The sequence below is a fragment of the Dama dama genome, chromosome 29 (assembly GCF_033118175.1).
Source record: "Dama dama isolate Ldn47 chromosome 29, ASM3311817v1, whole genome shotgun sequence".
NCBI lineage: Eukaryota > Metazoa > Chordata > Mammalia > Artiodactyla > Cervidae > Dama > Dama dama.
In genome coordinates this window covers 33035989-33051449 of record NC_083709.1, presented here as the reverse complement: position 1 = coordinate 33051449, position 15461 = coordinate 33035989, and the positions used below count along the sequence as shown (strand labels likewise).

General features: G+C 37.8%; 1 protein-coding gene across 2 annotated transcripts in view; it reads right to left on the bottom strand.

Moving 5' to 3' along the window:
* MLLT3 (MLLT3 super elongation complex subunit) overlaps positions 1–15461 on the bottom strand; it is a 290049-nt gene that overhangs the window by 17993 nt on the left and 256595 nt on the right. For both annotated transcript variants that reach the window (XM_061132904.1, XM_061132905.1), the window contains exons 6-8: positions 6321–6390; positions 4396–4525; positions 1161–1260 (exon numbers count right to left, since the gene is read on the bottom strand). In XM_061132904.1, coding sequence (XP_060988887.1) covers positions 1161–1260; positions 4396–4525; positions 6321–6390 — 300 coding nt within the window. The remainder of the gene's footprint in view (positions 1–1160; positions 1261–4395; positions 4526–6320; positions 6391–15461) is intronic.

Sequence of the window (15461 nt, the reverse complement as noted above, 5' to 3'; positions counted from 1 at the left end):
TGTAGTTGAATTGTAACTAGTGAGGTAAAGAACACTGATATTATTCCTACCTAATAATGGAGGCTTTAAGTTGTAGATCAGTTAAATGAGGAATTTTAAATTTTAAGAGATTTCTGCTTTATATGAAATTTGAAATGAAAACATCTTTAGCTATAAAAATCACATTCTCCCCATAAAAGAAAGCTCACAGATTTCAAGGATAAGGCCATTTAAAACAACAGGTAGGACACCTGTGAAACAGAATAATTTTACAAACCACATTTTCAAGTTAACATTCATATGGTAACATGAATTAAGCAATTATTGTGAGGTCTCATGGAATCTGTCTAAATAAGGAAAAAGAATAACATGGTAATAGAGAATCAACCCAATGCATAATGAGGTTTTTTACAATACTTGAAAACAGCTTATTTTAGCAAGTGTTTAAAATAATCATTCATTTAACAAAAGCTCTTCATTGCAGCTTTGCAAGCTCTGCCTAGACCTATCCAAATAACTATATTCTTTACTCTGATTATCAAATTAATAAGCTTTCCTTTAGCTGGATTTATAACAACAGTGATAATGACCATTGTTTACTCTATATTTTATAAATGATTCCTTACAATCCCAAGTGATAATCCTTTCTTCCTGGATAAGCACAGAGGCAGAGCACCTATACTAACCATATATCATCACCTGTTTGCCAAGAAGTATGAACCATGCTTCATGCTCTTTACACATACTTTTTTGTCACCCTCCCAGTAGCCAGTAAGGTAGACATCAATATCCCCATTTACAGGTAAGAAAACTGAGGCTAAATTGAAAAATTTTTTTGTACCAATAAACTACTATAAGTCAGTAAAACAAGAACCAGGCTTCATACTAGCTCCAAAGGTCATATTCTTCCCAACTGACGGGGAAAATATACAGAAATCAGGAGTAAATGGGCAACACTTTTTGTTACCATCCTGTCCCGCATCTATTGACATTTAACTAACTCATCCAATGTCATACTTTTGTGACAACTTAAGTTCTTTTACCCTATGTGTTTAGTCCTAAGGTTGTAGATTCCCAGTTATCTGCTGTCAAGAGGGACTTTGTTTAAAATTTAAGGGGTAAAAAGCCTGGCATACTTTGAGTTCTGCAGAATCGTGAGAAGCGCAGACCCAGAAGCTTACCTGGTTGTTGTTGGTTTTTAATAAGGGTGGCGGGGGTTCATGATGGAGGGGTGAGGAAGCAGAACTGCTTTCACTATCACTGCCATCACTTAAGCTAACTCTGAAAAGAAACAGAGAAGTCATTCGCAGCGTTACAGACAATTCTTGAAATATCCAAAGAATTAGGGGTAGAGAGCAAGGCATCCAAACATTAATCATTGGGAACTGGTTTTAGTTCATGCAATCGCTACTACCTGCTGGCATTTACTTTGTATCTAGAAAGGGGTTAAACATTTGACTTACTACTTCTCATTTAATAATCTCCATTTCATAGATAAGGAAACTGAGACAGACTGGATCACTCACATAGGGTCACAAAGGTAAGAGTGCTGGTTCTAGGATTCAAATCCAAGCAACGTGACCCACAGCCCTAGTACTCAGCCAGTATATTTTGCTGCCTTCATTTATTCATTTATCTCCCTGTTCCAGCTCCATCCACCTACTGTCATAAGCATGTCACCCAAGCTGGAAGTTCAGCAAAATCAGGCAGTTCACAGGTTACTACCCTTTTCCCACTTCCTTTCCCTCTGCCTATTTGTTACAGGTGAAAATTTTACAAGTATGGCTAAAATAAAGGGTGCAGGAATGGAAGTAACTGCTAAGAAGAATGTGGATCATGGCCCTGCAGGACTGCCAGTTCAGGGTGACATCTGAGGGTGGGAGGTGTGAAGCTCAACATGACAGACCCATCACCAATCATTTCCACTGTGTCATGATGCAAAGTTGACCCTAGTTCCGATACAATTCCCTGGAAATACACCACAGAACATGAAAAGACAGTGTTTGGGAAAACTGCTTTAGAAAAATACAGTGTCTTTCAACAATGAAAGACAATAAAAATATCACCTCCTCATTTTTTTTCCTTTCCATTCAAAATGGAATTTTCTTTCAGCGAGAATAGGAGATATTTCTTTATTTACTCTGCTGAATGTATATACTCTTTTAGAAATGCCCTTCAGTGTTTGCTCCCTCTCTTTGGTTATATAGCAACTTAATACAATATTCTTCTCAGAAACAGAAAATGCTTTAGAAATCAGGATAGTTTTTCTGTCGTTCTGAATAGGCAATCACATTCCAGCTCTATAATACATTCAGATAGATAAGATATGAGACAGGAAATGAAAAGGATACACTGGGACATCCTTTTAGGAAAAAACTGATGGAACTTGTTTTTCTTAACTAAATTACATTAATGAAGTGTTCAGTTGAAGCGCCGCTTTAAAATGCTTCTTGACTGAAGTGGAAGGCTGAGTATTTAAACTGATTAAATAGTTGAGACTTCACAAGTGCAATGAAGATCAAATGCTACCCGGGCGGGGACTGTGCCAACAGCATATGTCAGGAGGGAGGGACAGCCTTGCAAACAACTTGCATCACACATCAGTCAACTCACAAACATGTATGATCTGACCCATGTTGACTCAGGGGACACGGCAAAGAGGGACAGGCCGCAGCACATCACAGAGTATCCAGGTCTTCTACATACTAAAAGTAAGTTGGGAGATATCTAGACTGGTTATGCATTTTTTCACCAGCTAAATGTAAAAGCAGTCAGTGGTCAGGATTTCCATTGTTATAAAGATGCTCCTACATCTGACTACAAGAGTAGTCAGATGGACTGACCTACAAGTGTCAGTTCATTTTTAGTTTTTTGTTTTTTTTTTTTGCCCCATCAGTTTCCTTCTTGTCCGATTAAAGACTTGTAAAGGGAAACATTATAAGGCCAAGACCATAACGTTCCTTATGCCTCTCTTATTTAAAAGGAATACAGATGGGGAGACGAGTAGAGAAAAAGGAATTGAGTACAGCCATAAGAAAGAACCACTGAGAGATGGGACAGGGTACATATTCTAAGGAGGCTCTTCTCCAAGGCCACAAAGGAATTACCAATTAGCAAACATATGGTCTGTCCAGTTTGGGTTAAGAGCACATCATTTTGGGGAATTTTAGGGCCTGCTACCCAGTAATGGATAATGGGAAAAGACTTAATGCAATATATTATCAATGTAATTGGATTTTAAGTTCAAATAGATTCATATTTTTTCCTACTCAAAACCCATTAAAGTAAGCACAGCAATTTGTTTTTCTCATGATAAATAAAATCCTCGAGGCAATTTCAGGTTGACTATTAATTATAAGTGACATGAATTAGCATCTTTCCAATGCAGAAGTATGCCTCGCCCCATTAAAGCTACTTAAGTAACAGTCAGCACACTTAAAAGGAATTTAGTTTCTGGAAAATACACAGGTGATCCTAGTTTTAATTAGGTCACACATAATTCATTGAAATCAATCATGCATTTCTAACTATAAACAGAGAACACATTTCCTCAAATTCTGAGTTATGAATACCTACAACAACGAAGCTACACAAATTCTTCAAATGAAAGCAGAGTTCATTTCAGCAGCCAGTCCTGCCACCCTGGCATTTACTTTGAAGAGCAAAAGCTTCCAATAGGATTTTTTCTCTGTAAAATTTATAGAAGAAAAACTTCTCCTTTCTGAGAACAAGGGATAAATAGTTCCCTGGGGAACAGTGAGTGTAAGCATGCCAAGGTGCCCCAACTTAAACTTTGTACGGCATGTAATCTATAAAAATAGTATATATTATATACAAATATCGTGTATTAACATCTATATATGGAATCTAGAAAGATGGTACTGATGAACCTATATTCAGGGCAGGAACAAAGATGCGGATGTAGTAAACCGACTTGTGGACCCAGCATGGGGGTGTTAAATAGTTAGTGGGAAGCTGCTACATAACACAGGAAGCCCAGTCTGGCACTCTTTGATGACCGAGAGAGGTGGGATCGAGATTCAAAAGGGAGGGGTTTCACATATATATACACACATATATATATATATATATATGAGAGAGAGAGAGTGAGTTTTGGCTAACTTGTGTTGTATAGCAGAAACTAACACAACAGTATAAAGCAAGTACCCTCCAGTTAAAAAATACATATATACTATACTATCGAATTACTATGCTATACACCTGAAACTAATGTTAAGTCAACTATACTTTAATAAAAATAAATAAAACAAATTCAAAATACTTAAAAAAAATGAATGTGACTATCTACTTGCCATCATTTTTTGTATTTCACATTTTTGCTGTGGTTATACTCTTAGATCCAGTGAAAAGGTATGATTCCATCCCAGGGAACCTCATCTCTACCAAGACACTCACCTGCGACTTCGGCTGCCCCCTCTATTTACAGGTCTCTCCATTTCGGAGTCATTGTCATTATCTTCCGCCTCATCTGATTCCTCCTCGTTGTCATCAGAATGCAGATCTTTCATTATAGACCTTAAAGGACCTGAGCAATGACAATGAACCACAGGCAATCAAATATACTTAGCGATAGCAGACACAGGGGGATAGCCTACCAGCACAGAACATTGCTTAAAAATTACCATCATCAGATACAGTTATACAATTTACATGATAAATCTGGTCATTTCTGGAATGCAACCTCTGCCAAAACACTACTGCTTTCATAACACATGCCCCAAAACGTTCTTTAGAAAATCTCTATTTCCTAGCAACTTTTTTCCTGTGCATTTTTCTTCCCTAAGAAAAATCACACCTAAAAAGAAACAGAAAGATCTGTTAGTAAATTGAATGTTTTGTTAGGTTAATCCATGTATTGAAAAGTTGAGACTAATAAATCACCACGGTTGTAACTTGTTCTTAGCAAGGCGGCCTTTGTGTGGTAGTTTTTGATCTATTAAGGTTTAGCTGTTCCTTTTATTTCAAGGTCAATTTCAGGTCAAGCAAGCATTTCAGTCAAGTTCAGATTATAAAGTATTTCAATTCCATGGTGCAATGTCCTATTTCTGATCTTCATATTGATCTTGGACACAAGGTCTTGTTGCAACAATTTTGTGTAGCCAATTTTATTTTACTTTTTAAGAATTTCCTGGCAAAATACTGGCATGAATTTACATAAACAAGACCATATAATAAATCAGTGCCCAGAATATTCAAAACAGTATCCAGTATTAGATGGGAGAGAAACATCAAGGCAGAACTTATTTTATTCTAAAATGTAAAAAAAAAAAAAAAATTAAATTCACAGAAAAATGCATTAATGTGGTTTATTTTCATACTACTATAAATGTAATGAAATCAAAATAGATAATTCTAATCTTAACAGAAGAGATTGTGAGGACAATGGAGAGAGTGAGGGAGGCACTTTCACCCTAGATTAGCCAGTTCCTAAAGGCTAATCTGTGATAGGCTCTCTGAGCTATCACTGCCTTACTTCTAAAATAAGTGTTGACTCTATGTCATCTCACATTCTGCAAACTCCAAATTTCTCTGCTTTTGTAATGGGCTTTTATCTCGGGAACTCAGTGGAACAAGAACTCTAAACAGCCAAAATGAACAGTGTCTTTTATTTTTTCCAGGAAGCTTAGCCTTAGCCTAAACGCACACAACAGTTTAATCCTTTTCAAAACATGCAAGGCCATCAGGAATTCAGTGTGGTCAATCAAAAAAGGTAATGTGCAATGTGATGCCCAGAAACAGATTATTTCTTGATATAATCTCAGTTTCCCTGTTTAAAAAAAAAAAAAAAATTGAAAAGCAGGCCTCTGTTTGTAGAGTTTCCACACATGAAAAACGGAACATATATTTAGTTAATGTTTCAGTTTAAATTTTCTTACTAAATTTATTTTGAGTAGAAGAAAATATATTCTAAAGACAGCACATTAACACTCACCACAGAAAAAAGTCTATTAATCTGTAGAAAAATAATAAAATGAAAGATGTCCAGGAGGGGGACTAAAACCTATTTCTCTCTGTCAAAGCCTCTCAAGTCTAGCTTTCGCTATTGTATTTCCTTTGGGAACTCCCTGGAATGGGCTGTGTCTATAATCCTTTTGTAAAATGGGACTCTGATGGCAGGGACTGGAAAAAGGGGAATTTCTAGAGGCTGGCCTCATACAGCAGAACAATACTCAAGTGCATTCCTAGGGGAAATAAATACAACTGCATAAAAGCCAAGTTATCATTCAAATAATAAAACAGTAGAAAATAGGCCATAAATCAAGTCATTAAGATGTTTTATGAGAAAAATGTCTCCGAGCTGGCCTGGGAGATGTGGATACCTTGTTGCCTGGTCTGGGATGGTGTGAAGCTGGAGCTGGAGCTGGAGCTGGCAGGACTGGGTTGTTCAGACTTGAAATAAAAAGAGAAAGGCACCATCAGTAAATGCATAGGACACTACACACCTAAAATTAGAAACACCATTGTTGCTCAAACAGATTTTGCCCTACAAAAACTGTCTGACACTGTGCAAGAAAATGACTACAAATTGCCTCATGTCAAAAATGCTAACACAGGAATGTCAGTGTCCTTTTTGTTTTGTCCACAATATTTTCATTAGATACAGAAACAAGTGTAAAACCTCAAGGATAAAGAGGGACACACCTCATAAGGCAAGAAACCTGGCTTTGATTCCACTCCTATGTTTACTGTCATCTGCATTGCTTTCTGAAAGATACCTTGATTACCCTTTCTGCAACGTTTGATTGACTCAACTGGTTAAAACATAGTGGTAATGAGGCCAAGGTCATTAGTTCAATCACATTATGAGCCAGTTAATTTTACTCTGGTCCAAGGCCATGACCCAACCCTAACCCCGTTCATCCACAGTTCACAGATGGAGGCCAATGATTGCAAGGAGACCTGGCCAAGTCCCACAAATGAGTCAGGGGAAAATGTTCCCACCACTTAAAAAACACCCTTTAATTCCACAGCACAGTGATGCAGGGAAAGAGCATCATGTACACACCTCACTGTCAACGCATTCTCTTCATTCCTTACTACCCAGAACACATTCCATATTCTCCTTGACCTACCAACTCGGAGTTCTCTTCCTTTCCCAAACCCACTGAAAATGTGGATCATCTGTTTGCTCAGAAGATCTGCTATGGAATCATGCTACCTCTGATGTGGATGTTTTTTCTTTCCAGTAACCTGCGAGCACTTGAAAAAGCTGGGATTGGAGCCTCTGCCTTGCGCTTCTTGTTATGCCTTCACACTCAGCAACATGCACTGCAGACAACAGGCACTCTTTCTCTGTGACATTAGGCCCTCTGGTCCATCATCTTTTTTTTTTTTTTTTTTTTCATTTTAAATTTATTTAAATTGGAGGCTAATTATTTTACAATACTTTAGTGTTTTTTGCCATACATGGACATGAATCCTCCATGGGTGTACATGTGTTCCCCATCCTGAGCCCCATTCCCACCTCCCTCCCCATCCCATCGCTCTGGGTCATCCCAGTGCACCAGCCCTGAGCACCCTGTCTCATGCATCGAACCTGGACTGGCGATCTACTTCACATATGATGATATACATGTTTCAATGCTATCTGTTTTTATGAGACTTTCTGGCAGGTAACAAGGGGAGGAGAAAACACATGGGCAGAACTGTGCAGAGAAATCGATACGCCATCCAGACACTTGAATTGTACATATTTAAGGCCCACCTTGGGCTTCTCTGACGGCTCAGGTGGTAATAAATCTGCCTGCAACGCAGGAAACCCAGGTTCGATCCCTGGGTCGGGACAATCCCCTGGAGGAGGGAATGGTAATCCACTCCAGTGTTCTTGCCTGGAGAATCCCATGGACAGAGGAGCCTGGTGGGATATAGCCCTTGGGGTTGTCATTAGTTTAAAATAACTTAATGTTGATCAATTTGGCTGGAAGAGGGCATTATTTTTCTCCCATTTCTAATATGCTGATAGTTTAAACTACACGTTCATGTCACTTGAGAAACTTCTGAGGTCTTCCCATGGACAGGACACATCTCCGTTGCTCAGTGGGTGACTGCGTTTATCACGGCCACATGGAGCGCAGTCTGGAGCACAGTCAGAAGCCACTCCATGAGGATGAGAATCTCAGTTCCACTCACACTGCAGTTTCTCCCCCTTGGTCTTCTCAGCTCCCCTCCCATCACTGAGTCCACGACCCTGTCCCCTCCAAGCAGCACCAAGCTCCACAGACTCACACAAGGAAGCACTTTCAGGCATTCCTAATGCATACTTCATATCCCGAGGCTGGATGGGAAAACAGGTGTCAGCAATCTACCACTCACCCTCCAGGAAAAGAGCCAGACGGGACCTCTAATGAGCAGCAGGTGGCCCACCAACCCACCACCCCGGCAAGATTTCCTTGAAATTTGCAGTGCAAGCTCCACATTGTTATTCGTGACCCACAAAGAAGAGCCAGTGGACAAGTCCAGAGGCCTGTGGGAGGTACCCGTCACTCTGTCCAGTGTCTTCCACTTCCCAGACCCTGGGGTGAGTCACATAGCTGAAAGGGGATGCAGCACAATGCCCAGCCGCAAACATTTCTCCCGGGGTCCACGGAGCACTCCCTTTCCTCTCCAAGTTGCTCTCTTCAGCCATGAAAAGTATCTGCAAACAGTAACATTTTGATAGTTCTGGAAACCATTTTGGAGCCAAAAAAGAGGTTTCCTTAGAGAGAGCTGCAATCCCCATCCTGCCTGGCCAGTATGCGTTATGCTGGACTTCAAGGAGATGTTCTGCCAGAGCTATTTGCTGTGAGTGACATTAATTAGGATCAAGAGGACAGTGGCCATCTCTCCAACTCCCCCATGCTAAATGTGACCCATCTGTCTCAAGCATCATGCCAATGCCAGAACCAAACCTGGAGGCAGCCTTCTTTTAGTTTCCTAACCATAAACAAGGTTAATAATGCCACAATTGCTAACCATCAGAAAACTGGCAAATGGTAAAGAACATAATACAACCAGAGCAAAAGGCTTTCTATTCAATGTTTATCATTAACACCCTGGCTCTTTCACCAAGCATTTGAAGGGGTTTACAGTAGAAGACACAGTCATTCTGTGAGAATATTAAAATGGAAACTTTAATATGGAAACTTTTCATGGTTGAAAGCAACGGAGGTGGACGGAGAAGGATAAAAAATGCTGAATGGTGGGCAGAAAATTCCTATGTCCAGAAAACTTTTTTGCAATCAGGACAAGGACTTGTAGAATGTGAGAGCTAAGGAGACCTCTGAATCATCAAAAGGAGTGATTGTCATACTTCCATGAGCAGTAGAGAACCAACCGGGAGATCTGGTAAAATGCAGACCCCTGGGCCCCACCCAGGGTGTCTAAGTCGGGGGTAGTGATGAGAACCTGGATTTCTTACAAGTTCCTAGGTGATGCTGACGCTGCTGTTCTGAGGGCCAACCAGACTTTTGAGAACCACTGGCCAAAGACTTGAGATTCATAGCTGTGAATATTCATCAGAATCAGCTAGGTGGATTCTACACACGAGGAGACTCTGATCCAATATATTTGGCAGGGCCAAATCAGGGAGGCCCTCTCTTTTTATACATGCAAAAATATGTTTTTAAAAGAATCTTAACTTTAAGAAAGCAGAAGAGTTTACATCATGAGGAAAAATATAAACTTACTGATCTATCCAGAGGTAACAACCCTGCATAATCTTCAAAGTATTTGGCAAAAAAAGCCCCCTGACAGGACATGGCTACCAGTGAATAAAAACATTCATGAAGCATGTACAATTGTGTTTTGGTGGATAGACCTTACACTAACCAAAGCTGACCAGGGCAAAATTCAACTAGATGTTAACTACTCAAAAAGCCATTCTGCTACTAGATGAGACCGATCCAGCCTTAGATTTTATCAAGTCCAACAGAACCGAGCTGGAGGTCACTTTAAGTTTGTTTGTTTGTTTTTAAATCAGATTTACCCACCAAAAACACAAGTCAAAGATGACTATATAAAACTAGGTAAGGTTGTGTGTGTTACAAAAAATTTTCACCATTAAACAGAGCTAGATTAAGATTTTAACTAGGCCCCAAGGATTGAAGAGATTATGTATCTTCCTTTTCCCTCCCTAGGTGTGCCAAAAATTAAGTGCACGGAATTCCAATGAGGTCCTGATGTCCCCCTTAATTTAAGACTTATTTTTGAACATCAAAATTTTCACTAAAAAAAAAAAATTTTTTTGTGTGCTTCTTGCTTATGCCCTAAGCACATGCTTAGCTGATGTACTAAGCAACGCACACTAGACGTGAAGTTTCTTTAAATAGTCTGTTCCACAGTGACAAAAGGCTTAAGAATCTCAAATTCTATTGCTCACTAGTATATGTTTGTGGAAGATTACTTAAGCATTAGTTTCTTCAGAGAGTGAGGGCACTGAACCTCATGTAGAAGTGATAATGTTAAGTTGATATAATAAAGTAAAAAATCCTAGCCCATGGCTGTTATAATGGCAGCTAATCAATACGTAGTTGCTACTATTATTTACAATAGATCACAAACTCCTCTATTGCCTAAAACAAGATATAGCTTTACTACCAAAACAATGGACCTACCAAGATTTGCAATGCAATCTTCAACATTAAATGGCTATGCAAAACCATTTTGTAATGGATTTTCTATGGAGGATTATTCTTGTCCAAGGCAAGTAAGAAAAACCGCATGTTTACAACTCCTAGAAGTTAAGTCCTAGAAGTGTTGTTCCTTCAAACAAGAACACCTGTCAATGTAGGTCACATGACAGGACTTGTAAAATCTGCCATTGTTCCTTATACTTGGAGCAGATTTCCTCCTTAGGTAATCAGAACACAGAATTTTCATCTTTTCCAATAGGCAACTATATTTTTGAACAAAATTTCAACTTGATCTTTAAAACAATAAAAATAAAGAAAAGGTGGGAGAATTATATACACCTTTCTTCGGGAGAAAGGAAAAGAATATGGTATAATTAAATTACTTTAGACATATTTTAGACATATTGCTACTTTGTTTCCACAAATTTTCTATTTTGTTTAGGAAAAAAACACCTTGCAATAAAGATTATTTTTTCTTTGCACAAATATTCAGACGGTGTCAAGGATGAGTACTAATTAAAGAAGAAAACACATATGTAATACACTTTTAAAAGACTACCTCATTCATGATGGATATTAACGAAATTTATCATGGCAATCATTTCACAATATATAGATATATCAAATCACTATGTTATGCACCTTAAACTGATATGATGTTCTATGACAATTATATCTCAACAAAACTGAGAAAAAATACCTCATTTAGTTTCTCTACTATAATAAACTAAAGATAAACTCAACTTTCAAATAAACATTTGATTTTAAAGAAAAATGACATTCAACATCCATTCTAGACAATGTTCTTCATCCTATGAACACACTCTTATCTTACCAATTCCCATTAATAGGTAATATATTGTGAGAGCTACGTCAATAAAAGAAGGTAAAAGCTAATTTAGGAAATAAATATTAACAGTTACAAAATAACACTTAAATTTAACAAGGTTAATGCAACAGTGAATTGTCAAAAGGCCAAAAACAACAGGGTTTTAATCTTCATTTGGTTTTACATTAATAACGTTTTCAAAATAAACATGCTAAAAGAACAAAACCTTATTATACAGAAAGGTATATGAAAATAAGATTAGAAAAATCAGTCAATAACTCTAGCCTCTTAATGGATCTCTGTGTAGATCTATCATGGTCTTCATTTCATTTGTTCTGCCATGAGAAAGGCAAGTAGTGCTATGGACTAACCCCCCCAAAAAATTGTATGTTGAAGTCCTAACCCCCATGTGATGGTATTTGGAGATAGTCTTTGGGAGTAATCAGGTTAGATGAGGTCATGAGGGTGGGGTTTCAGGATAGGATTAGTGCCCTTATTTAGACAAGACACCAGAGAACTTGCTTCCTCCCTCGCTTCTCCTATGTCAAGACACAGTGAGAAGGTGAGCTGCTGCAAGCTAAGAAAAGAACCCTCACAGACAAGCCAAACTAACCAGCACCTTGATCTTGGACTTCCCAGTTTCCATAAATAAATATATAAACAAATTTCTGTTGTTGAAGCTACACAGTCTATGGTATATTATTATGGCAGCCAGAGTTGACTAAAATAGCAGTTGACTAATTAAACACATTTTTAATCTTCATTTACTGGTGATGAAACTGAAGCACAATAAAATGAAGTGACCAGTGGTGGTCACTCTCCGCTTCCCAGGTGGCTGAATGGGTAAAGGACCTGCCTGCAATGCAGGAGATATGGGTTCGATTGCTGGGTGAGGAAGATCCCCTGGAGGAGGGCATGGCAACCCACTCCAGTGTTCTTGCCTGGAGAATCCCCATGGACAGAGGAGCCTGGAGGGCTACAGTCCGTGGGGTTGCAAAGAGTCAGACATGAGTGAAGTGACTGAGTATAAGCATGGGTAATATTTAACTGCATGACAACCAAGTTTTGTGACTTCTAATCCAGCCCTCTTTATACTACACCTATTAACACTGAAGAAGACCTATCAATTTAAAGCAGAGTTCTGAACATACTAACACCATTTTATAACACTAGTGTCAAGGAACAAAGTTTTCTATGTCACTGGGAAACTGAATATCCCTCTAAGGGACAGCTTATGAGCGGCATCCAAAGCAAATGAATGGTGAAAACACTTCAGCCCTGGGGCTGTTATGTCTGTATCAACTGCTTCTAACATCCGTCCAATCAATACTACATTAGATCCTGGCTACTCACCTCACTAGTACAGTAGGTTTTTTTCTTTTTTTTTTTTTTCAAAAAGCAAGTTAAGTTTCCCCTCTGAACTATCCTAATCTTATTGACACCGGCATTGATCAAGAAGACTGGCAAACCCATCAGGCAACACACTACAGTCATTTATTTGCCTTCATGGGTGAACTATCACTTTCCCCAAGCCTTCTATACAATTCTCATGAAATCCAGCGTTAAACAAAATAGATTTAATGCTTTAAATAATCTGTTAACAACTCTTGAAACCAAGGTGTAATCAGAGAAAGAACATTGGAGTAGGAAGCTGGAACCCTTATTGCCAATTACTCAGCTCTGTGAGCACACGGAAGAAACCACATCTCTCTTGGGCAAACCCTCTCCATTTCTAAGTATTATGACAACTTGAGTGAATTTGATGTTAAATTATAATTGTATTTAGTTCCTTGGACCCTTGTATTATCACAAGTTATTGTTATGTCCACCATGTGCTGGTAATAGAGGAAGATCCTAAGAACTACCTTCCCTATGGTTAGCAAAACAGGAAAGATCTTTATTTCTATTATATTTTCAGCTTACAGACAAAGTCATTCTGGGTGCCAAGATAATAGGCTTTATATTGAGGTGCCTCTGTTTTTACAATTGCATTTGTTTTCTTCGTTATTATTGTCATCTTCACTATTATTATTAAATGCTGTCAACATTTGTCACCATCCCTCCCTGTCTGAGAACACAAAATCCCATTAGGAAACGAACTGGCCTTGGGGAACAAGGTCTATAAATCTTTCCATAAGACCCTTTTCCACACTTGGGGATGGCTATAATTTTCTTTCAGCTTCTTCTCTTTTAAACAGAGGAGCCTCAAGTCTTTTATCTCTCATCACCAGTTGTACTTTGAAGGCTGCTACTGACTATTGTGGACAGAACATGTGATCTTTCAAAAAAATCCAGTTGTTGCAAGATGGTGCGTGTGCCAGATGCGTTCTGAAAATCACTCACTTGTTAAGAGCTTTAGGAGTGAGAAATCATCTGGAAAAGACCATGTACAGTTGTGCCACCTCTAAGCATGTAAGCATTCCCTGATTAAAGACTGCACAGAGAAGGTGAGTTTCACAACTGGCCATTAATTACACCACCTATTTGTAATGTTAGAGACATCTTTTAACTAATCTTTTTTTTTTTCTCTTTCATACATTTTAAAGGTAGAGGAAGAAAAAGTTACAAGAGAGTTTATAGCTATAATGCCTCACAAAAGAGAAACAGGAAGAAAGAAGAAAGAAAAAAAAACAGTTTCCTGATAGAATTGCCCCATAATTAACTGTTACTGAAGCTGACCAATGAACATCAAAACACCACTGCTCATCAGCTGACTTAACTGTTGTCAGAACTACTATTTAGTTGCTCGTGAAATAACCCACCTGTGTAGTGCATGAGACACTTGAAATAATGGAAAAGTATTGGTGGATTCTTTGTATAATGGCAGGGCCCAATTGAATAAAGTACTAAAAGTACATTTTATGTGGTTATAACTCTCAGTTTTGGATTATAACATTCTAAATATTAAAGTAAATTAAATAGAATGAATTAAATAGAATGAATTCAGAGTATCATCAACATGGTAAATAATTGAAATCAAGTAAAACAGAGATATATCTAAAGAGATCATCTTGACAAGACATTTACCTGCATTTCCTTGTTAATTTTAAACCTTTAAAAAATGGCTTACTTAAAAATGGTCATAGAGTATTTGATTGACCCAATAGAATCTTTATAGACCTACACAAATGTCAGGATGTTTTATTAATTTTAATCTTTCAGCTATCTTAGAGAATTTTCCCCATTAAATGTGAAGCTTAGATTTACTACCATAGCTGCAGCATTAAGAGTTCATTTTATTCACTAAATGCTTATATCCATGGTATTTGGACTTCCAAAAACAACCAAAACTCACTGGGGAAAAAAAGTACTGATTTAAAATTAACTAATCAGCATTAGGTTAAAAACGAAACACTTCTCATGGTCAGTCTACACAACAAAGATTGTTAATAGTGGCAAGAACTGTTTCTTTACAAACCTTGTATCTTCCTAATTAGAGTAACAGTGTATTTTTCAGGTTATGTTACTGGAACCCTTTCTTCTGGATGATAGCATCTCAAAGTTCCTTGAGTATGGATATGCACTTGTTCACAAAGATGTGTGTAATTTAATCCATAGGGGTAAGAGAAAATAGGACCTTTATTCATGTTTATTTTCTGTCTTTTCCTTTTAAATTTTCAATTTTTTTGTATGTGTTTTCCTATACATGTTAATATGGCTATTACTATATGTATAATTTGAAAATATACATATACTGGGGACACATGTCTATTAAGAGAGAAGAGTTTTAATATCAACTCTATAGATAATTGTCAGTTTTAATTCTGTAATTTACCTGCTCAAATCTTAATTATATGACAGACTGCAAATTCTGGAGTGATATGTGCTAAACCTATAAGGCACCATCATTACAGTTTACACAGGGACTGTCCAGATTTTTTTATTTTGTGCTCAAAATTGACTTAGAGCTTAAATATTTAATTTTTAAGTTAAACAAAAGTATTTCAACAGAGTTTCTTAACAAATAAGAGGTTACACAAACCTATTTAAAAGATTTTAAAGTGCACATATGTCTTCTTAAA